Source organism: Culex pipiens, chromosome 2 (genome assembly GCF_016801865.2).
Source record: "Culex pipiens pallens isolate TS chromosome 2, TS_CPP_V2, whole genome shotgun sequence".
Taxonomy (NCBI): Eukaryota; Metazoa; Arthropoda; class Insecta; order Diptera; family Culicidae; genus Culex; species Culex pipiens.
This window is the reverse complement of record NC_068938.1, coordinates 138,522,455-138,545,674: the sequence shown is the minus strand read 5'-3', so window position 1 is coordinate 138,545,674 and position 23,220 is coordinate 138,522,455. Positions and strand designations below refer to the sequence as shown.

Genomic DNA, 23,220 nt, shown 5'->3' with positions numbered 1-23,220 from the left:
AGGTTTTGAAAATAGTCGCAGTTACTCATTTTGTTTGCCACTTGTCATGTTTGCCCACCTTTGAAAAAAATATTTTTGAAAAGCTGTGAAAACTATCTATATTTTGCATTTTTGAACTTTGGTGATACGACCCTTAAGTGCTGAGATATTGCCACGCAAAGATGTAAAAACAGGAAAATTGATGTTTTCTGAGTCTCTCTCAAACAACCTGCCATTTTCTTATGTCGATATCTCAGCAACTAATGGTCCGATTTATAATGTTGAAATATGAAACATTCGGGAAATTTTCCGATTATTTCGAAAACAATATAAAAAAAAATCAAGACAATCATTTCAAAAGGGCTAAACATTCAATATTACGCTCTTTTGAAATGTTAGTCCTGATTTAAATGTTTTGAAAATATTGTTGAAGTTGAAAAATTTTTGCGACCAGTATTTCGATGTCGATCAAAGATTTTTTGCCCGTTCTGGAAAGTTCGAAATAGTTGGCATTTGATGTCCCCTAAAACAACACGCAGAAAAAGAAGGCATATTTGAATCAACAAAACGTTTTGTTGATTTGAAAACCAAGATTTTTGTTGAATCAACGCGAATTTTGTGGAACAATTTTTTTGTTGATTATATTCAACAAAAATTTTGTTGATTCAAACCTCGTCCAGGCTGATTCTACAAAACATTTTTCTGCGTGAATAAAAACAAACAAATAAAAAAAATAGTGTTTTTTTTGCAAATCAAGTTTTAGTGACAAAAAGTAGGAGCGGCCGTGGCTGACTGGTTACGGCGTTCGCTTTGTAAGCGAATGGTCCTGGGTTCGATTCCCATCTGCTCCCAACGAGAAAAGTTAAGGAAATATTAATCTTGAAACTCTGAACATGAACGAAAAATCAAAGTCGCTCGATTCGGGGTTCGATCGCCCGTCCTTTGGATTGGTAAGCAAAAATGCTAACCACTAGGCCATCACGACTTGGTGAGCTGTGACTGGAATTAGGAATACTGTTACTATCAACTAATACGCGCTGGGTCCTTGTCCATTTGATAAGGGTTCGGAAGTACTAAATAACGTTTGAATCGGATTGGTGCAAACGTTCTTCAGGGCGGGGCTTGTCGATAAAGCTGAAGTACCTCGCGCTCGGCTAGCCAGCGTAGAAATGGGTCACCGAAGCTCGGCAGAGCTAACACCTTCCAAATGCCTATGCGAGTTATTTGCATGTATAGAATATAGACCTAAAATACATGGAAACAACTCAATTTGTAAGAAGTGGCCGCGTGGTCCCGTTTGGTTGGTTGCACACACGCACACACACACATCAAGTTTTATTGACAAAAAGTGAAATTTAAAATCACAAAAAACTTGTTTACCGAGTATCATTTTTTTTCAGTGTAGTCCTTATCCATTCCTGCAACTTTGCCGAAGACACCTAATCGATCAACAAATTCCTTCACAAGTTACAGATTTTTGAATTTTCACATATAATTTTTGTGTGGACAGCTGCCAAATTTTTATGAAAAATTAAATGGACAAAATAATGATGAAAAATGGCTTCTTTGGGCATACCGAAGGCACCAAAAAAGTTTCAGTCTGATAAAAAAATACAAAAAAATAAAATTATAAAAAAGACCGATTTCGTAAAAAACTGCTCATCTAGTGTCAGAGTCAACAGAAAACTTTAAAATGCATTTTTGGCTCTTAGGGTTGTTATAAAAAGATCACTCAGATTAAAAATGGGTGCACTTTGAAGGTAATTTTGACTAACCATATTTCCAAGTATCAATCCAGACATCATTGATTCAAACTGAGTATACATTTCGAAACAGTTGTTTGGCCATCTAAAACTTTGTCGCACACAATCCTTTTGGCTGATAAAACTTTCACCACTTCACTTCGGGGCCGGTCGTCGCCGCAATTAAAACGCCAAACAACTTTCCTAATGCATTTATTACCATCCCCGCGAGAGAGACGAAAAAAAAACCGGAGAAAAAGTTAATCCTCCACGGGCTAAAACTGTACGGCGTCGTCATATATATTCAACAGCTGACGTTAATACTTGGCGGCGTCGTCGGATAACGGTGGCTATGAATAAAAGAGGATATTTTTTTTCATATAATTTTTATCCCCATTTTTACCACCGAAGCCGCCACCACCACAACATTTTGCCTCGACTTGGCAAGTCCTTAAGTGGGCGGCCGGGGAAAGCTGAGTTTAAGGCCTTTTTGTCACTTGGGGCAAGGACAGGGGACAGTGGTGACGTTATGCATTGAAGTTTAGGGTAAGTTGGTCATTAAGGGGGTTTCCACATTACTTTCTTACAGTTTTGGAAATTAACTAAATAAACGCTTCAGTTTCGTCAAGGTATGATAGATTTAATCTCCCTGAACCCGCTCAAAATTGAATTTTAGTGAATTTCCTGGAAATAAATAAAATTCTAAATTTCAAGTATAAATGCTATGAAATTACTTGAGGCAACCATGCGCACCCATGTGCATCTGTAAGAGTAGCAAGAATAATAGGGTACGCTAAAATTTGGCAAAAATTGGTCGTCTTCCCCTAATGTGCGAGCAGAAACGAATCCAGCGCCTTGCTGGAATGCCAGAGTCCGGTTCTTCCCTCTCGTTCTCAACCACGTTCAGAAAGAGGGCTCCTTCGAAAGTGCGATAACGACAGCCGTTGTCATAAAATAGAAAAGGATTCCGTAATTACAGCAGTTATGAGTTAGTAATTAAAAGAAATTGTTTTAATAAGTTGGCGCTCCGAGAAAGGGCAGAACGTACGCGATATAAATACCTCATCACTGCTGGCACAAGAGCAAACTTTCGTCCGCGCCGGAGTCCGTTTTCCTGGGAAAACGGGGATTTCATTAAACGACGAAGGATATGCCGGATAATTGAGCGCAAAGTCGCCCCTCGTTTTGCCCTGCTGGGTTGGTCCGAAGTTTTGATGGTTTAATTGTCCTCGGAATCGAAAAACCGGGCACATTTCTAAAACGTGCCAACGATAGTTGATGGCTGACGGAAAGAAATGGAAGTGTCGTTCTAAATTAAGTTAAATTCCCGTTTTGTGTGACAGCAAGTAATTAGCAATTCAACAGAGTAAGAGGAACTGATGTTCAACGTCGTTTCAACTCGTCAGAAACGGAACTGTTGGTAGTGCTCTGATTTTTTTTATGCCGGTATTTTTAATCATTTGGATGACAGTTCCTGGATTAAAATACAAATCTGGATTTGATTTTATAGCGTATGATGAGCAAACAATCTTATTACAGTTAAAAAAATGGCAACATTACAGCTGGAAATGTTGCCAGACTTTGTGTCAGAACAATTTGTAATATTTTTCTTCATATGTAAAATTTACATTTTTTCATGTTTAATTTTACATATTAAACATGAATTGTGGTAACATTACATCGAAAAGTGTGAATACTAAACTTGGAGTAGGTACTCTCAAATGGACGTTGACATCTGGTGTGAGCAGGGTGAACTGTTTGTTTACAGTTGACGCATTGGACGCTATGAAAACGCCAGAAGTTAGTGCAGAATGCGAAAGTTTATTGAATTATAGAAATAGGCTATTAAAGTACTACTTTTTGTTTTAATGAAAATAGGTCAAAATAAAACGACAATCACGAAAACCTCATATTTTTTAAAAATAGAACCATTTTAGAACTTTCTAAAATTACAGTATCTTTCTGAAAAAGGATGATAAATAAGGTTTAAGAGGCAGTATTTGTAAACATTGCTCGGTTTGTTCTAGAGGTCGTATCGAGGTGCTCCGATTTGGATGAAACTTTCAGCGTTTGTTTGTCTATACATGAGATGAACTCATGCCAAATATGAGCCCTCTCTGACTTAGGGTAGTGGGGTAAAACGGGCAACGGGCAGCTACTTCTAACTAACGTGAAATTTTTCGAGGATACCAAATATGCCAAAAAGTGCCGCTATGGAAGCCTCCAGGGCAAAAACTAACATTGTAAAATGTTTGTTATATGGCTGTTGCAAAAAGATATTAAGGTTTTAAAAAAATCTATTTTTAGCAGTTCAGCATTTTTGTATGACCCAATCTCACCCCCCAGACCCAATGTCACCCCTGATGACGGTTATTTGCAAAAGCTATGAGAAAAATTCAAACCAATCCTGGATGTTTATAGCACATTTGAAGTGCTTCAAAAGACCTTTCGAATGCATCTAAGAGAGTTTGAATTGAAGGAGGTTTACGGAAATGCGAGCAATTTTAAGATTTTTTATGTTTTAGGACCTCAAACTCCAAAGCCCGTTTTACCTCACTTCCCTTTGTAGAGGGCCTATATTTAGCATGAGTTCATCTCATGTATAGACAAACAAACGCTGAAAGTTTCATCAAAATCGGAGCACCTCGATACGACCTGTTACACATTGGTGAAAAACTCGTTCTTAAACATTTTAAATAAATATTTTAAAAACTATTTAATTTTTGAATTTTTCAGCTTTCTCTGGTTTAGAAGTATTTTAAATTCGATGACTTTCTAGAACCCAACCCCATTTCTAGAAGGGCTTTGTAAAACCGAAAGAAATAATTTTTGCTCCTAATTTTTAACCAGTCTTTTGAAAAAAGACAAGCCCATCCAATGCACCTCACAGTTCCGAAGAAAACTTAAATATTATTTGTCTTTCTCACAAGCAGTGTTGCAAATGAGTGATAGAAAAGCTATCAATTGATTATCTCTGCACCAAAAATGTCCGAGAGTATAGCGGCCGTCACTATAGCTTGTGAGATCTCTTCTTGTGTCTCGAGATTCCCAGCGATGTCATTCTCTCTCTATCACTCCTCCACTTTTCCTCGACTATACGCTCTCACCGCTAAATCTCTCAATCCCTCCGAAAACTGCAATGAGAGAACGCGAGATTGCGATTAGGAGCCGACCACGCATGACGTCCCGTTTAACTGCGTTTGCGAAATTGGTTTTGTGACGGCTTTTGCGGTTAAACGCTGTTGCGGTAGGATGATCGTGGAAGCGGGAATGAGAGAGAAAAGGAAAATGTCAATCGCGAGTGTGTGAACACGAAAGCGTGTTCGGCTATGTTCGGCGCTGAGAGTTTCAATAGGGAGAGAAGAGCCGTTGTATTTGAGGCATGAATATTCAGGCGGGATAATTGTAGTTGCTGAGAGCTGATATTTTGATATTTTAACAACCCTGCTCACAAGTAAGATTTAGGATTTGCACCTGAAAAATTGTTTAACTCAAAAACTTTAAGATATCCATACACGAGTTAAATATCACTGAAAACAAAAATTCGTGTTTGAGATTCTCGAGGGAAACTTCCTTTTATTCAAATGTTTTTATTCTGCATAACTTTTTATTTTGTAAAAACCACTAGGTGGATTTAATCGGGTTCTCTATCAAAAATTCAGTTCTTATGTTGAATTCGGAAAAATATTTTTGGAGTTTCGTCAACAAATTAACAGTTTATTGTGAACTTTTTTTTTGTATTTTCTTCAGAAATGTCTAATTTCCCGTCCCGAGAAAAAAATTTCCGGGATTTCCAGAAAAAAAAATATTTTCCGTTTCAATGGAAATTTTGTAAATTTCCCGGGAATTCTCGAAACTCAAGCAGACGTTTACCTTTTCTTTACTTTTTGGTCTGGAAAATATACAAAAAAAATAATAATGAGTAGGGTTAGTGAATTTTCACGATTTCGCGGACAGCGTGAAATTTGAAGATTTCCGTGAAATCCCGTGAAATTTATCAATTTTCTCAAGTCAATTCTTTGAAATATCAACTGAATACATATTTCATCCACTAAGACTTTTTATGAAAATTTTATTAAATTTCAATTGAAAAAATTTAAAAAAAATATGAGAATTGCCCGAGATTTGTTAGCAGAACATACATTTACATTAAATTGTTACAATAATTATTGAGAAGTGAATGCTGCGAATACTTAAATGATCTTAACAAAAATCAGTTAAATTCTTTAACATTTAAACTCCCAAACTCGAGAATAAGGGTGAATTTCTAAAAAAAATCCCCCTTTTCTCGAGCTTGGTAGTTCAGGTGTTATAGTCTCATTTTATGAACATTTCATGTTTTTTCTGAGCCCTGTTTAAATTACACGAAATTTGATTATTTGGGTGGATAAATCCCGTGGAAGTAAAAAAATACCACTTTATTTGTTTTTTGTTCTATTATTATTTTTGCCTCTTGATTTTTAATTTAGTTTTTAGAATAGTCAGGTGGAAACCACTTTATCATATTTTTACTGGGCCCATCCATAAATCACGTGGAAACTTTTTTGGAAATTAGGAATAGTTTTTTTTTGCGTCGCGTTCAAATTTAGTGAAGATTTTTTTTAGTTCATTGAAAAATAATATATAATGAAGCATAAAAAGTAGTTTCTATAATTTTAACCTAAGATTTTCTGAGTTATTTAAGCAGTTTTCACGTTCCGCGAAATTTCCGTGAAATTTGGTGTTTTAAAATTAAGGTCCCCGTGAAATTTGCCATTTTTTCGCGTGAAAAATCACTAAGCCTAATAATGATAGAAAAAAAAAAACGGAATTGACGTAACACCTTTTATTGAGATTTAATAATGAGAGAACTTTGATTTTATTCAATTCAATCTTCTGTTCATAATAAACTAATCAGGTCTGAAAATATCATGTCAATGATTATTTCAGATAAAAATAATTTCTAAAGCTTTCACAACTGGGAATAGATCTTGTTTGGGAAGCAATAATTACGCTATTTTGGAATGAAAATAAACTATTTAAATTTTGGGAACCTGCTTTAACGTAAATTCTTGTTATAACATTTGAAAATAAGGTTAAAAAGAAAGATCAAAATTGAGTTTTTTAACGTTTTTGTTAACCGTGACCTCATTTGATGAATATTTAATTGTATCATACATTGTTTTAAAGAGTATTGTTCATGAAAAATTGATGTTAAATATTTATGTAACACTGGAGCTACCAAGGGCGTATGTGGATCAAATATATAAAACATACATACATTTTGCACTATGAAAATTCTTCATTTATTAGGCACGAAATAGTAGTTTATGCAACAAGTTGCAAAAAGAGGATTTTTTCAGCACGAGTTGTATATTTATCCAACGAGGTTTACCGAGTTGGATAAATACGAAGAGTGCTGAAAAAATCAAGTTTTGCAACGAGTTCCATACAACATTTTTTGCAATTTCGAAAAACACCCATTGAGTGAAATTTTAAGTCGAATTTTCATGTATTTTGTCAATAAATCGTTTAAATCAAAAAAATGTTGAAAAGTGTTACTTTTCGAAACAAGTGCTGAAAAGTTCAACTTTTCAGCACCCATTTCAGTGCTGAAAAGTAGAACTTTTCAGCATTTATTTTGAAAAGTGTTGCTATTCGATTCTGTTATTTTTGGTACAGAAAAGTAGGCTATTTCGTCGTTCAAGAATGACAGGAAAAGTAAGTAGTTTCACGACGGAATTGCAAAAAGAAACATTATCAATTTAATCATGTGCTGAAACCAGTAAGACTTGTTCTGGAGAAGTTATTTGCCATATAAAAACAAAGTTTTGCATGATTTTTTTTATTTCAACTCTATGTGTCAATGCTATTCTTAAACAAATTCTCTCAAAATCGTCACAAAGACTGTTAATGTAATTTTATGGTTGTGGAGCATGGATTTATTTTGATCACTGTCCAAATAATTTGATAGAAAAATAATATTTCTCAACAAAAAAATAGGTTTTGGTATAATTTGGAAGACAGCATATACAAAATTTAAATAACTAGAGTTTTTTTTTAAAAGTTCCTATGAGCTGTTGTTGTATTTATAGGAGCTTTAAAAAAAAACTCTAGATATTTTCATGAAGTTGTATGATTTTTTAACAATAATCAGAACTTGGATCAGAATAATTTTCGATAAATTTCAAATTTCCCGGGAATTTTGTAATCCCAGGAAATTGGACGCTCTAGTTTTGCAAAAGTATTTTTATTTTTTTAAATATATGATGGCATTGCAAAAAAAAATCTAGCCTAATTTTTCCTCATTCCGAATGCCAAAAATGTCAGAGGACAAAACAAATCTTTAAAACAAAAGTAAACAGAATTGTCATCGCCGTTCAAGGTAAACCACGACAGACACGAATGACGAAACAAAGAGTAACTTTTTGCCTTCCTCACCTCACTGAGGAAAGGCTATAAAATCACTCGAAAAATTAAATTTTTAGTTTGACCTCCTAGACCCACCTTAACGTATACATATCGACTCAAAATCAAATTCTAAGCAAATGTCTGTGTGTGTGGTAAGATGTTGATCAAAAAAATTGCACTATATTATCTTGGCACCGGTTCAACCGATATTGTCTGTTTTGGTCTCATTCGATCCGTCTTGGGGTCCCATAAGTCGCTATTGGTTTAGTTAAGTACCTAAAAAGTTATGCTAAAAAACGATTTTGACAAAAGTCCGGAAGATTGTAATTGTGAGCTTTTCGATACGGATGTTTAAAATAGTCCCAAATTTAATTTGTAGAAAATTGCTCATTTCCCGTTTCTTCAAGGCTTATGACACTTGGCGTCGTTTGACTTCTCTCTGGAGGAATTTCCGGAGGAGCCAGCATACCAAACGGTCCTATCTGTCTCTCTATATCTGGCACAATGGAGTGCATAAATAAAGCAATTATGAGGCGAGGCGCTTTCACTAAATTTCTTCCAAATTTGAAATGCAAACAGCGAAAACCCGTCACCGGAGTTGCACACAAAAATCACGAACTCCAGCCTCTCTTCCGCGTGCTAAATGAGCAAATAGCTCTGCTGCTGCTGCTTCTAAAAACGAACAATTAGTAGCAGCAGCAGCCAGTGGCAGTGGGGGGGAAAGACACCAAGACACAATAAGCAGGATAAACGAGCAGAAGCTCACTTGCAGAAGAAGGCTCCACGCGACGCCTGGAGCTGCCAAGTCTTGAGGGAAATATTAGGATCGGGGCAGTGTTGCTAGTAATTTGTTATTGAATCAAATAATTTAAACATTTTTGAAATATGTTATAAATCAAAAACATTCGATTAAATAATAAAATTTTTGGTTTTATAAATTAGCTTCATTTAAAACTTCCATCACCCTATTCGATGCATCGAGACCTCTTTTTTCGCTCATCACGCTTTTCTCCTTATTTCCGAGAGCGAGAGATGAAATTGCTGTGAAAAGTGCTGTCGTTGTGTGTCTCAAGCCGGGCGGAAAACTAGGTTGCTGACAATGAAGGAATTAATGTGTATACACACTGCTGGTACGAATGAATGCTATTGCTTGGGCTGTTTTCCACAACGCGACGACGTGGTTGTGCCACCCATCCGAATCAGTTCTCCGTGAGCGAACGCCACTCACATTCGTCTCCCAAGGGGTTTGTAAGGTAACTGTTTCAAGAGTTTACAATGTATTAAAAAATCTTACAAAATAAGTCATTTTGGAAAGATGTTAGGAATTCCTTTTAGATAAATGATATAGTAAATTCATTTTAGGCCGTTTCATATTTATAATTTTTATACACAAAAAAAATGTATCAGGATCCATACAATTTGACGCCCAAGACAGCTAAAATCGGTTAAAACGATTCGGTGAAAATCTACGAAGATTGCCCTAGTTACATTTTTAAACTTACAGGTTTAATGATGGTTAGCGAACGACTGGACATGGCGTACCATAGGTACTTCGAGTACCGCAGGAATAAAATAGACCCACCAAGCGGTCCTTTAGCCTCTTGTCCAGTAACTCCGATACCCTGGCCTCCCCGCGGCGCTAGCCGGGATACTAGTAACCATTGGAGAGATCGGGTAACCAACCCCGGTGGAAACTATGGTAGTATGCTGACAGGGAAGGGGGGCTCCATCCTCTTCGGAGGGTGTAGCTATGCCGTTAGGCCTCGTGAGAAAGGCCCCCGTTACGGTGTCGAGAGAAAACCGGAGCTGGGTCTCGGTAGCTTCAAGGTGGCAGCCCCACCCCGAGACTAGGTATCGCAGCCCCAATCCGGCTGCATACCGAAACCAAAATCATTACGAACAATCAAGAAGGAATAAGGATCCGGAACAAACGGCATAGACCTAGGCACGAAAAGGACACCGATTGGAAACTCGGAACATGGAACTGCAGATCGCTACGTTTCGATGGGTATGAGTACGCTCTGTTGAACGAGCTCAAACCCCGCAACTTCGATGTTGTAGCACTGCAGGAGATGTGCTGGAAGGGAGCGAAGATGTGGGAGGATGATGCTTTGGAGCTCACCATGTATCAGAGCGGAGGAGCCGAAAACAAGCTGGGATGTGTAGGTTGAGGATTAAAGGCCGTTTCTTCAACTATCACATCTTCAACGTACATTGCCCACACGAGGAATCATCCGATGCCGAGAAGGAAGCGTTCTACGCGAAGCTGGAGCAGAAGTTCGACAGTTGCCCGCAGAGGGACGTCAAGATCGTCATCGGAGATATGAACGCCCGCATAGGAAGGGAGGAGATGTACAAGCCGGTGATTGGGCCGAACAGCCTGCACACCGTCACCAACGACAACGGCCAGCGGTGCATCAACTTCGCAGCCTCCCGCGGTATGGTGGTACGGAGCACATTCTTCCCCCGGAAAGACATCCACAAAGTCACCTGGACATCGCCTAACCAACGAACAAAAACACAAATCGACCACGTCCTCATCGACGGCCGATTCTTCTCGGACATACGGAACATCCGCACGTACCGCGGTGCGGACATCCACTCGGACCACTACCTGGTGGGTGCAAGCATGCACTCAAAACTGTCGACGATGTACCACCGACGACGGACCCGGCTCCCACCGCCGTTCAACACCGAGCGGCTGCAGGACACGGCTGCGGCTCAGCACTACGTGCAGCAGCTGGAAGCGAGCCTGCCAACGGAGGAGGAACTCGGCGCTGCCTCGCTCAACGATGGATGGAGCAGAATTTGCTCGGCCATCGGCAGTGCCGCTGAAGCCGCGCTAGGTAGTACGGTCCGAGTTGGAAAGCAGCGCTGGTTCGACGAGGAGTGCCAGCGGCTACTTGACGAGAAGAAAGCAGCTTATGCGGTGAAGCTGAGAGCTGCAACTGATGAGAACGTGGCCAGATACAAACAAGCGCTGAAACAGCAGAGAACGGTCTTCAAGCTCAAGAAGCGCCAGATGGAAGATCGCGATCGCGCCGAAATGGAGCAGCTGTTCCGGCAGAACGAGACGCGAAAGTTCTACGAGAAGGTTAACCGGTCCCGCGAAGGCTATGCGCCGCAAGCCAACACTTGTCGGGACGCCGAGGGAAACCTTCTTATGGACAAAGGCGAGGTGTTGAACAGGTGGCAGCAGTTCTTCAACGAGCACCTCAACGGCGATGTAGCGCATGGAGACGGCTTTGAAGCCCAACTTGGACCGCCCGCTGCTGACCAACAGTTCCCGGCACCTGATCTGGAGACGGTGAAGAAGGAGATCAGGCAGCTGAAGAACAACAGGGCCGCCGGTAAAGATCGGTTACCCGGTGAGCTCTTCAAATATGGAGGAGAGCAGTTGGCGAGGGCGATCCACTTGGTGATTTCTAAGATCTGGAGGGAGGAGAAACTACCAGAAGAATGGATGGATGGTGTCGTGTGTCCCATCTACAAAAAGGGCGATAAGCTGGACTGCGGCAACTACCGCGGCATCACGCTTATCAACGCGGCCTATAAAATCCTCTCCCAGATCCTCTGCCGTCTGCTGACACCGTACGCACGGAGGTTCGTGGGCCCCTATCAAGCGGGGTTTACTGGCACTCGGGCCACCACGGACCAAAGTTTCTCGCTCCGGCAGATCCTCGAGAAATGCCGTGAGTACAACGTGCCCACACATCACATCTTCATCGATTTCAAGGCAGCGTACGATACAGTCGACCGCGAACAGCTATGGCAGATCATGCACGAGAACGGATTTCCGGACAAACTAACTCGGCTGATCAAGGCTACCTTGGATCGTGTGATGTGTCACGTGCGAGTGGCAGGGGAGCTAGCGGACCCCTTCCAATCGCAGCAAGGGTTACGACAAGGTGACGGCTTATCCAATGCACTGTTTAACATCGGACTTGAGGGAGTTGTGCGAAGAGCGGGTATAGACACGAGAGGCACGATTTGCAACAGGACAGTCCAACTTCTTGCTTATGCGGACGACATTGATATAATAGCGAGAGACCTAGAGACGGTAAAAAGGGTTTACACCGCCTTAAAGACACAAGCAAGACGAATTGGATTGGCCATGAATACGACGAAAACAAAGTACATGAAAGGGAGGGGCTCAAAGGACGTTGACCCCCCAAGACTCACCCCTTTAGCTGTGGATGGCGATGTGCTGGAGGAGGTGAGCGAATTCGTGTACTTGGGATCGCTGGTAACGGCCGACAACGACACCAGCTTAGAGATCCGGACTCGTATCCACTCCGCGAATCGCGCTTACTTTGGATTACGGAAAACCTTGACATCTGATCGAGTGCAACGCGCCACGAAGCTGACCCTGTACAAGACACTGATTAGACCGGTTGCCCTCTATGGCCACGAGACCTGGACGCTGCGGCAAGAGGACGAACGAGCCCTTGGAGTTTTCGAACGGAAGGTGCTGCGAACGATCTACGGTGGAGTACGTACAGCTCAGAACGAGTGGCGAAGGCGCATGAACCACGAACTGCACGCGCTGCTGGGAGAACCGACCATCGTCACCCTGGCGAGAATCGGGAGGCTCAGGTGGGCCGGCCATGTCGCGAGGTTGGACGAAGACCATCCTGTCAGGATGCTCTTTGACCGCGCGCGACCGGATGGCGGCACAGGCCGAAGAGCAGGAGCACAGCGTGCACGATGGGGAAATCAGATCGAGGCGGACCTAAGAAAGATCTGCAACCTAGGAGACTGGCGAGCTGCAGCCCAGAACCGAGCAACATGGAACAACCTTCTTGATACAGCACGGGCACCGCGTATGGTGTTCTAAGCTGATTGGTATGGTATGGTATGTATGGTTTAATGATGGTTCTGGAAACCCTCATACGGCCTAAATAAGCTTTTATGGCCTACTTATAACCTAAAATGTTACTAGGGTGCCATTTTTTGGACCACCCTCACACAGTATAGGTTACCCTAATGGCCACACAAAAAATCGGGTTGAATTATTTCGGCCAAGGAAACCTCAGAAAAATTTAAGCCCGATTGGAGAACTTTTTTTTATATATATATAGCTAAAACTGTTAAAAACCTATCCCAGAAAAGATATAATCAGCAATTGGGTAATTCTCCGCCAACTCACACAGCAGTTGCCCCGACCCCTCTTCGATTAGCGTGAAACTTTGTCCTGAGGGGTAACTTTTGTCCCTGATCACGAATCCGAGGTCCATTTTTTGATATCTCGTGACGGAGGGGCGGTACGACCCCTTCAATTTTTGAACATGCGAAAAAAGAGGGGTTTTTCACTAATTTGCAGCCTGAAACGGTGATGAGATAGAAATTTGGAGTCAAAGAGACTTTTTTGTAAAATTAGACGCCCGATTTGATGGCGTACTCAAAATTCCGAAAAAACGTTTTTTTCATCGAAAAAAAAAAAACACTGAAAAAGTTTTAAAAACTCTGCCATTTTCAGTTACTCGACTGTAAAAATTTTTGGAACATGTCATTTTATGGGAAATTTGATGTAATTTTCGAATCTATATTGACGCAGAAGGGATATTTTTTCATTTAGAACAAAATTTTTCATTTTAAAATTTCTTATTTTTTCTGACTTAGCAGGGTTATTTTTTAGAGTGTATAATGTTCTACAAAGTTGTAGAGTAGACAATTACAAAAATTTTGATATATAAACATAAGGGGTTTGCTTGTAACCATCACGAGTTATCGCGATTCTACGGAAAAAAGTTTTGAAAAAGTTACATTTTGTGTTTTTCTTTGTTTCGTCTTCCTTGTCTGTCGCGGGTGACCATGAACGGCCATGATCAACGACGACCAACTTTTTAAAACTTTTTTTTCGTAAAATCGCGGTAACTCGTGATGGTTACAAGCAAACCCGTTATGTTTATATATCAAATTTTTTGTAATTGTCTGCTCTACAACTTTGTAGAACATTGTTACACTCTAAAAAATATCCCTGCAAGTTAGAAAAACACGAAATTTTAAAATGAAAAATTTAGTTCTAAATGAAAAAATGACCCTTCTGGGTCAATGTAGATTCGTAAATGTCCTTTTAACACCAAATTTCTATCTCATCACCGTTTCAGGCTGCAAATTATTAAAAATCACCTCTTTTTTCGCATGTTCAAAAATTGAAGGGGTCGTACCGCCCCTCCGTCACGAGATATAAAAAAACGGACCTCGGAATCGTGATCAGGGACAAAAGTTACCCCTTAGGACAAAATTTCATGCAAATCGAAAAGGGGTCGGGGCAACTTTTCCCGATTTCGTGTGACCCATATAAATTCTTGAAACTCTGAACATGAACGGATGAACGATAAATCAAAGTTGCTAGAGCTGGGGTTCGATCCCACGTCCTTTGGATTGGTAACCAAATCGCTAACCACTATGCCATCGATAATTGAACTTGATGATTCGCTTTTACCTTCTTTTGAAAGCTTTTCTTGCGATCTTTTGAATCTTGACTTTTTTTGATAAGGTCCTATAAACAAATGTAAACATTGAGTGTATCCCTTTCACACCTTATGTCAAAGTCGATCGGAGTAAGCGGGATACACTCAATGTTTACATTTGTTTATAGTCTTGCGAACCTTCGAGGCGAACGGACACTAGAGCTGCGGTATTTTTTACTACCTAAGCTCAGAGTTATTTCAAACAAAATTCACAGTCTTTTTAAAGACTACCTGAGTTACTTTCCAAAATTCTAAACAGTCTTTTCAAGACTAACCCCACCTGAAATTTTGTTGTATTTTACAAACGAAGCCATCTTTTTAAGAGAACTTTGCTTGCAAAATGCGTCAAAACAAAGGTAAACGCAAATCTTCTGAAGATTTGATCGTTACGTCGGTGAAGCGTTTGAACACTAAACCGGCTAACGGAAACAGAAAAAGAAAACAGCCTCTTTTGAGGTCTGATTCTGATTCTGAATGTGAGGTTAATCCTCCAATTCCATTGGCAAACAGTTTCGGTGTTTTATCCGAAACTGTTGACAAGGATCCTTCTCCTCGTACTGAGCCTTCTGCCGTCGAGAAACGAGTAAAGGCTCCGCCAATTGTAGTGACTTCCGTCTCCGATTTGGCCAGCTTTCGAACGCAACTGAAGAATTGCAAGGAAACTTGCAATTTGAAGGTTTCGTTTCAGCTTGGCCGAAGAGGAGAATGTCGCTTGTTGACGGAATCTTTACAAGATCACCAAACTTTTGTTGGTTATTTGAAAAACCACAAACACAATTTCTACACGTATGAGACCAAGAATGCTCGTCCATTCAAGGCGGTCCTGAAAGGTCTCTCCAACGACTTGTCGGTGGATGAGATCAAAAATGAACTTAAGGTGTTGCTTGGCTTTGCCCCATCCCAAGTAATACCAATGAAGAAAAAATCAAACGGGAATATTTCTCGCTTTGGTTTGACTTCACAATTTTATCTGATTCATTTCAACAGAAATGAAATCAACAATTTGAAACTTTTGGACAAAGTTCAGTGTTTGTTCCATGTACGGGTAAAGTGGGAGCATTTTAAGAAACATGGCGGTAATGGCCAGAATCTGACCCAGTGCCGGCGTTGCCAGGCATTCGGTCACGGTACTGATCATTGCGCCATGGTTCCAAAATGCATGGTTTGCGGGGATTCTTCTCATGACAAGGACAATTGTCCCGTGAAAGAAGTCACCCAATTTAAATGTGCAAATTGTGGTGGAAATCACAAATCAAATTTCTGGGATTGCCCCATCAGAAAAAAGGTTTTGGATTCTCGTGCTAAGCATCAGCCGAAATCCAAACCGAAATTTTCTCAAAGTCAGGTTGTACCTGCATCTTTAAATCAAACGTTCGTGCTGTCTCACTCGAACAATACCCCTACCGTGGAAAAGTTAGGTAACACTAATGGTATTTCTTATGCCAACGTCGTTTCGGGTTCGGGTTCATCCACGAATTTTAAATCCGCTACCAATTTTCAAATTGGGCAGGTACCTCAAATTTCATTTGAAAATGTTTCTGCTGGCAACGCTATGGGATCTTCTGATCTCGGCGATGTTACGTTTGAAAAAATGACTTTTTTGCAAAACTCACTGTTTGGTTTGATTCAAACAATGAGTAATGCTACATCCATGATGGAAGCAATCCAGATTGGATTAAAATTTGCAAATGATGTTGTTCTTACCCTGAAGTTTAATCATGGATCTAAGTAATTCCATCAATATTATGAATTTTAATGCTCGCTCTTTAAAAGCGAAAGAAAATGAATTTTTCAACTTTTTACGAGTTCATAACGTGCATGTTGCTGTTATAACCGAAACATTTTTAAAAACTGGCACTTATTTGAAAAGTGATCCAGATTATAAAGTTATAACCAATAACAGAATGAATCGAAATGGCGGTGGAGTTGCAATAGTTATCCACCGTAGTATGACTTATAGCACTTTACGTGACTTTAAGTTGAAAGTTATTGAAAGTTTGGGCATTGAACTTGAAACTTCTTTTGGGAAAATTATGATTGCAGCTGCATATTTGCCTTTCCAATGCACTGGGGAAAATAAAAATTATTTCAAAGGGGATTTGAATAAACTTACTCGGCATCGATCTCGATTTTTGATCATCGGTGATTTTAATGCCAAACACCAATCTCGGAATAATTCAAAAGTAAATTCCAATGGTAAAATTCTATTCAGAGATTGCACTTCTGGTCTTTATTCGGTTTTATACCCGAATGGGCCAACTTGCTTTTCTTCTGTTAGAAATCCATCAACAATTGATTTGGTTTTGACAAATCAAAGTCAGTATTGTGGTCCTTTAGTGACTCATGCTGATTTTGATTCTGATCACCTTCCAGTAACTTTTTCACTTTCTCATGAAGCAGTTACCAGACCCAATAGTTCTGTGTTTAATTACCACAAAGCTAATTGGGACAGGTATCAGCATCATATTGAGAACAATTTAAATCATGATTTTGTTTTAGAAACCAAAGCTGATATTGATTCAGCCTTGGAATCTTTAACTAATGCAATTTTGGATGCTAGGAATATTGCTATTCCTAAAGTCCAAGTCAAATTTGATTCTCCCATTATTGATGACGATCTTCAGCTTCTGATTCGTCTGAAAAATGTTCGTCGAAGACAGTATCAACGTTCTCGTGATCCTGCACTGAAGCGAATTCAAAAAGATTTGCAAAAGGTTATTGACCACAGATTCACTCTCCTGCGAAATGAAAAGTTCGCAAGAGATGTCGAACAAATTAAACCTTATTCCAAACCTTTTTGGAAACTTTCAAAGGTTCTTAAGAAACCTCAAAAACCAATCCCTTCTTTAAAAGATGGTGATAATATTCTATTAACTAATGGGGAGAAAGCTCAAAAACTTGCTCAGCAGTTTGAGAGTGCTCATAATTTCAACTTAAATGTTTTGAGTCCTATTGAAGATCAAATTTCAATAGAATTTCAGAATATTGTTGATCAAGAATTTTCATCAGATGAAGTTTTTAATACAGATCTGAATGAAATAAAATCTATTATCAACAAATTTAAAAATATGAAAGCCCCTGGTGAGGATGGCATTTTTTACATTTTAATTAAAAAATTACCTGAAGCAACTTTAAGTAGCTTGGTCAAAATTTGCAACAAATGTTTTGATTTGGCATATTTTCCCAGTAGTTGGAAAAATGCCAAAGTAGTTCCGATTTTAAAACCGGATAAAAATCCTGCTGAAGCCTCAAGCTATCGGCCCATTAGTTTGCTTTCATCTATTAGTAAATTATTCGAAAAAATAATTCTTAATAGAATGATGACGCACATTAATGAAAATTCAATTTTCGCTGATGAGCAGTTTGGATTTCGCCTTGGGCATTCAACTACTCATCAGTTGTTGAGAGTTTCAAATTTGATTCGAAGCAACAAATCTGAGGGCTATTCTACTGGCGCTGCTCTTCTAGACATAGAAAAAGCATTTGACAGTGTTTGGCATAAAGGTTTGATTGCGAAATTAAAAAGGTTTAATTTTCCGATTTATATCGTGAAAATTATCCAAAATTATTTGACGGATCGTACTCTGCAGGTATGTTATCAGAATAGCAAATCTGATCAACTACCTGTACGTGCCGGCGTCCCTCAAGGAAGCATTTTGGGTCCAATTTTATACAATATTTTTACTTCTGACTTGCCTGATTTGCCCCCAGGATGTCAGAAATCACTTTTTGCTGATGATACAAGCATCTCCGCCAAAGGTAGAAGCCTTCGTGTCATCACAAGAAGATTACAAAAAAGCTTGGATATTTTCAATTCTTATTTGAAAGAATGGAAAATTACTCCAAATGCTGCAAAAACTCAACTTATTATTTTCCCTCACAAACCAAGGGCTGATTTTCTTAAACCAAAAAGTCATCACATTATAAAGATGAATGAGGTAAACTTAAAGTGGGAGGATCAAGTGAAATATCTTGGACTTGCTTTTGACAAAAACCTTACTTACAAGGATCACATTGAAAGTATCCAGGTTAAATGTAACAAATATATTAAATGTTTGTACCCACTTATAAACAGGAATTCTAGACTTTGTCTCAAGAATAAACTGTTAATTTATAAACAAATTTTCAGACCTGCCATGCTTTATGCTGTGCCGATCTGGACAAGCTGTTGCCTAACCAGGAAGAAAAAACTTCAGAGGATTCAGAACAAAACTCTGAAAATGATTCTGAAACTTCCTCCCTGGTTCAGCACCAGTGAACTTCATCAATTAGCCGAAGTTGACACTTTGGATGTTATGTCCAATAAGATAATTGATGCATTTCGACAAAAATCATTGCAGTCTTCAGCTGCATTGATCCGCTCTTTATATAGTTTATAAGTTAGTTTTAAGGTATCCCTTTTCCCTTTTGTACATGTAGGATCTCCTACATTTGAAATCACTGAATAGCGTAAGCTACAATATTTCATGAATAAATGAAAGTTGCTTGTATTTAAAATTGAGGTGAAAAGTCATCGATTGTGATTGGACACTCAATAATATTTTAACTGAATGAATGTACATGGAAGAGAAAATCAAAATAAATATAAATTAAAAAAAAAAAAAAAAACATTTGTTTATAGGACCTTATCAAAAAAAAGTCAAGGAATGCTCTTTCGAACAACTGCAAATTTTAACTTTTATATCAAGTTTTTGAAGAAAAACTTTTTCGCTTGGAATCCACAAATTCGGAACACTTTTTTCTTACGGATGTAAACAAACTTTGGTTCTCTCCATGAGTACACAATTTTTACAAAATAATGACTTCACGCACTGAAACCAACGAAACTCAAGCTTAGTTATGTTTTATGAATGGTCTGATTACTTTTTTTGTAAAAATATCAGTTAAATTCAGGTGTTCCACAATTGTGGGAGGCACAATAACATCCCACAATCATGAAACAGGCAATTTGGAGGCAGAGTTTTGCTGCTCTGGATAAAGTGGTCTTGGAATGGGGTTTTTTGTTCAAAAAGTACTACTTTTACTTGTGAAATAGCAAGAGAATGTCCAAATGAAGGTCCTAAAAATAGTAGGGTCGACACAAAAGCTGCATTTGGCATGTTATTGACAAATTACCACAAAAGTGTTCCGAATTTGTGGGTGTTCCGAATATGTGAGATGACTGTAAGTCATATTTGTGTTGATTTTTAATATTATTTTTTCTCTGACAAATATATACCCGTTTGTTTTATAATTTTCTAAATAGAAATACTTACCCTACCACCGTTGTTCTTGGTAGACGCCGACGGCGGCGGCAGCCAGCCGGTCCAAGAAAGGTACGTGACTCTGTCTGGGGCTGATTGTGGACGGGACACGGATGTGGAAATGGCGAAATTTTCATATAGCAAAATTTTGATTGCACCGGAGGAACCAGCGAGTGTAGTTTGAGAGGAGAGACTGAACTGAAAGTACAGTAAACGTGAGGCAAAACTGTGGAAAACAATGTGATTAAATTTTCTCTCCTTAGCCTGGCATTCCAACGATGATGACATTGGAGCTGGCTCACGACAAGGCGTTGTCGTGATTGAAGATGGACTGGAATTTCGGACCGCCGGGAACTCTTTCTCTACAGACACACATTTATGGTGCGGGACTAACGTGTCCAGCTGGTTGGAAAAATTTGCATTTTCACAATTAAAATAATTGTTTAATTTTGTCCCGCTTCCGGAACCAGTCGCTCGTTAAATTATCTCGTTGTGCAGTGCAAATATGGCGCATAATTTTCCACAAATATGTCGGAATTATTTATATTTGCTTGATTTTGCCGTGCAAGCGGATGAGTATGCTGTTGCAGTATGTTGGTTTAGCTGATTAGGAAAGCGAATCAATTTAACAATGCATCTTAATTATTTTTTGTTTGCCAGGATAAAGAGCATTGTTTTGCATTTGTTATTAGTTTTTTTTTCTAGTCCATTCCAATGCAATAGATATTTTATTACTACCATTACGTTACATTGTCAGAACAAACATAATTCCAAAACAAACTTTTGACTGAAAAAGTGACATAACAACGGAAAGGTGATACACATTTGTCTCCGCAGTTCAAAAATCGTCTTGAATCAGAATAATCTTGCGTTAATTTTAATATCCAATCAAATTTAGATTGTTCTGCTTTTGTCCCATCAACAAAACGTTGTCCTCACTCGGATATGCATTATTGCGTGCTAATAATAAGCCAATTTATGCTTTCAGAGGGGACCATACTGAACATCACTGTCTTCAACTTCGATATCCGGTGAAATCCTGGTTCCAAACTACCGGTTTTCGTACAGCAAATCCAATACGGTTTACTTTCTCTGCGTGAGTTTGTGTGTGTCACACCACCATCTAGGTCAAGCTATTTTCCATAATGGTTTATGCTAATCAGGATTTCAGAGATTTGCATGTCAACCGACAAAGTTTGTCACTCTGTGCCTTCCTCCTGAACACCACAGGATCCCACCCTTTCTCTTCTAGGTGGCCCTCTCCTTGTCGTCACAGTATCATAACTCATTTTCGAGACGTGCGTGCTGACGACTCCGGAGGATTTGCCGCAAATCACAAAGCATGATTACCCAGACCCATCCCCCGGATCCCAAACCTGCTGGCTGGTGCTTATCCTAAAAAAAAAACTGTCCTTCGAAAACTCAACGGACGTCTTCTTCGTCGGAGAGCACAGCACAGCATAAACTTGCAGACACTTTTTCACCCCCACGGCTTCATGATCCTGGAAACGCTCTCCGGTCCTCTATAGAGCTGACTCCAAACTCCATGTGGAGAGCAGCATAACCATCAGCAACCATCGGAGTATACCTCTGTTGCTGCTGGCCGTGCTTCTAATTTAGATTTGAATGATATAGAAATTTCTGCCGTGTCGTTGTTGCTCTCGCTCGGTACCGAAGAGTAGATTCTTTAGCACTCCTCCGTCCAAGGCGGAAAAAAAGTTGGAACGCTAACTTCAACTCGCTGGTTCTCAGCCAAAACTCAACCAATCTGGATGATTCCTTTTTCCAGAGATTTGTACGGATCTCCAGATGAGCCTAGAACTTTGCAGATCTCGATTTGATCAATCCTCTAATTACTACGACTAAATTAGTCGGAGCAACTTTTTTTCCGCGTGTATTTCTGAAAAGCAACTCAAGCGGGAACATTTTTGCTACGCTGCAAAAACACAATAACTTTGCTAAAATGTTAGCAAAACCCATAAAATTATACATCAAAATTTCCGTTATGATCTCAGGATTATGATGAGCTTCTCAAATTTCCATTATTTTCTCAAAAAAATTCACAAAACTACGTAAAACTACAGAAAAAATAAAAATGCCTCATTTTATGACTAGAACTTTATGGTAAAATCATTGATTTCATTGAATTTTTTTATGAAAATGTTTCAAATAATCTAAATTATATGTTTCAGAATCATTCTGAGTGTGTTTTTTCCTGAATACTACAAAATTTTACCAAAACTACGTAAAATACAGAAAATTTGATACATTCCTTTAGAACTTTATTTGCTTCATGGTAAAATCATTGATTTATTTTATGAAAATGTTTCAAATGATCTAAATTACAAGTTTCCGAATTATTCTGAGTGAGATTCTTACTGAATACTACAAAATTTTACCAAAACTACGTAAAATACAGAAAATTGTATGCTTTCCATTAGAACTTTATTTGCTTCATGGTAAAATCATTGATTTATTTTATGAAAATGTTTCAAATGATCTAAATTACAAGTTTCCGAATTATTCTGAGTGAGATTCTTACTGAATACTACAAAATTTTACCAAAACTACGTAAAATACAGAAAATTTTGATACATTCCTTTAGAACTTTATTTGCTTCATGGTAAAATCATTGATTTATTTTATGAAAATGTTTCAAATGATCTAAATTATATGTTTCAGAATCATTCTGAGTGTGTTTTTTCCTGAATACTACAAAATTTTACCAAAACTACGTAAAATGCAGAAAATTTGATACATTCCTTTAGAACTTTATTTGCTTCATGGTAAAATCATTGATTTATTTTATGAAAATGTTTCAAATGATCTAAATTATATGTTTCAGAATCATTCTGAGTGTGTTTTTTCCTGAATACTACAAAATTTTACCAAAACTACGTAAAATACAGAAAATTTGATACATTCCTTTAGAACTTTATTTGCTTCATGGTAAAATCATTGATTTATTTTATGAAAATGTTTCAAATGATCTAAATTACAAGTGTCCGAATTATTCTGAGTGAGATTCTTACTGAATAATACAAAATTTTACCAAAACTACGTAAAATACAGAAAATTTGATACTTTCCTTTAGAACTTTATTTGCTTCATGGTAAAATCATTGATTTATTTTATGAAAATGTTTCAAATGATCTAAATTATATGTTTCAGAATCATTCTGAGTGTGTTTTTTCCTGAATACTACAAAATTTTACCAAAACTACGTAAAATACAGAAAATTTGATACTTTCCTTTAGAACTTTATTTGCTTCATGGTAAAATCATTGATTTATTTTATGAAAATGTTTCAAATGATCTAAATTACAAGTTTCCAAATTATTCTGAGTGAGATTCTTACTGAATACTACAAAATTTTACCAAAACTACGTA

The 23,220-nt window shown here is 38.4% G+C and overlaps 1 protein-coding gene across 1 annotated transcript in view; it reads right to left on the bottom strand.

The window, feature by feature from the left end:
* Nucleotides 1-23,220, bottom strand: part of LOC120426057 (uncharacterized) — a 94,011-nt gene that overhangs the window by 6,709 nt on the left and 64,082 nt on the right. Inside the window, exon 2 of the mRNA XM_052706995.1 lies at nucleotides 19,843-19,922. Coding sequence (XP_052562955.1) covers nucleotides 19,843-19,922 — 80 coding nt within the window. The remainder of the gene's footprint in view (nucleotides 1-19,842; nucleotides 19,923-23,220) is intronic.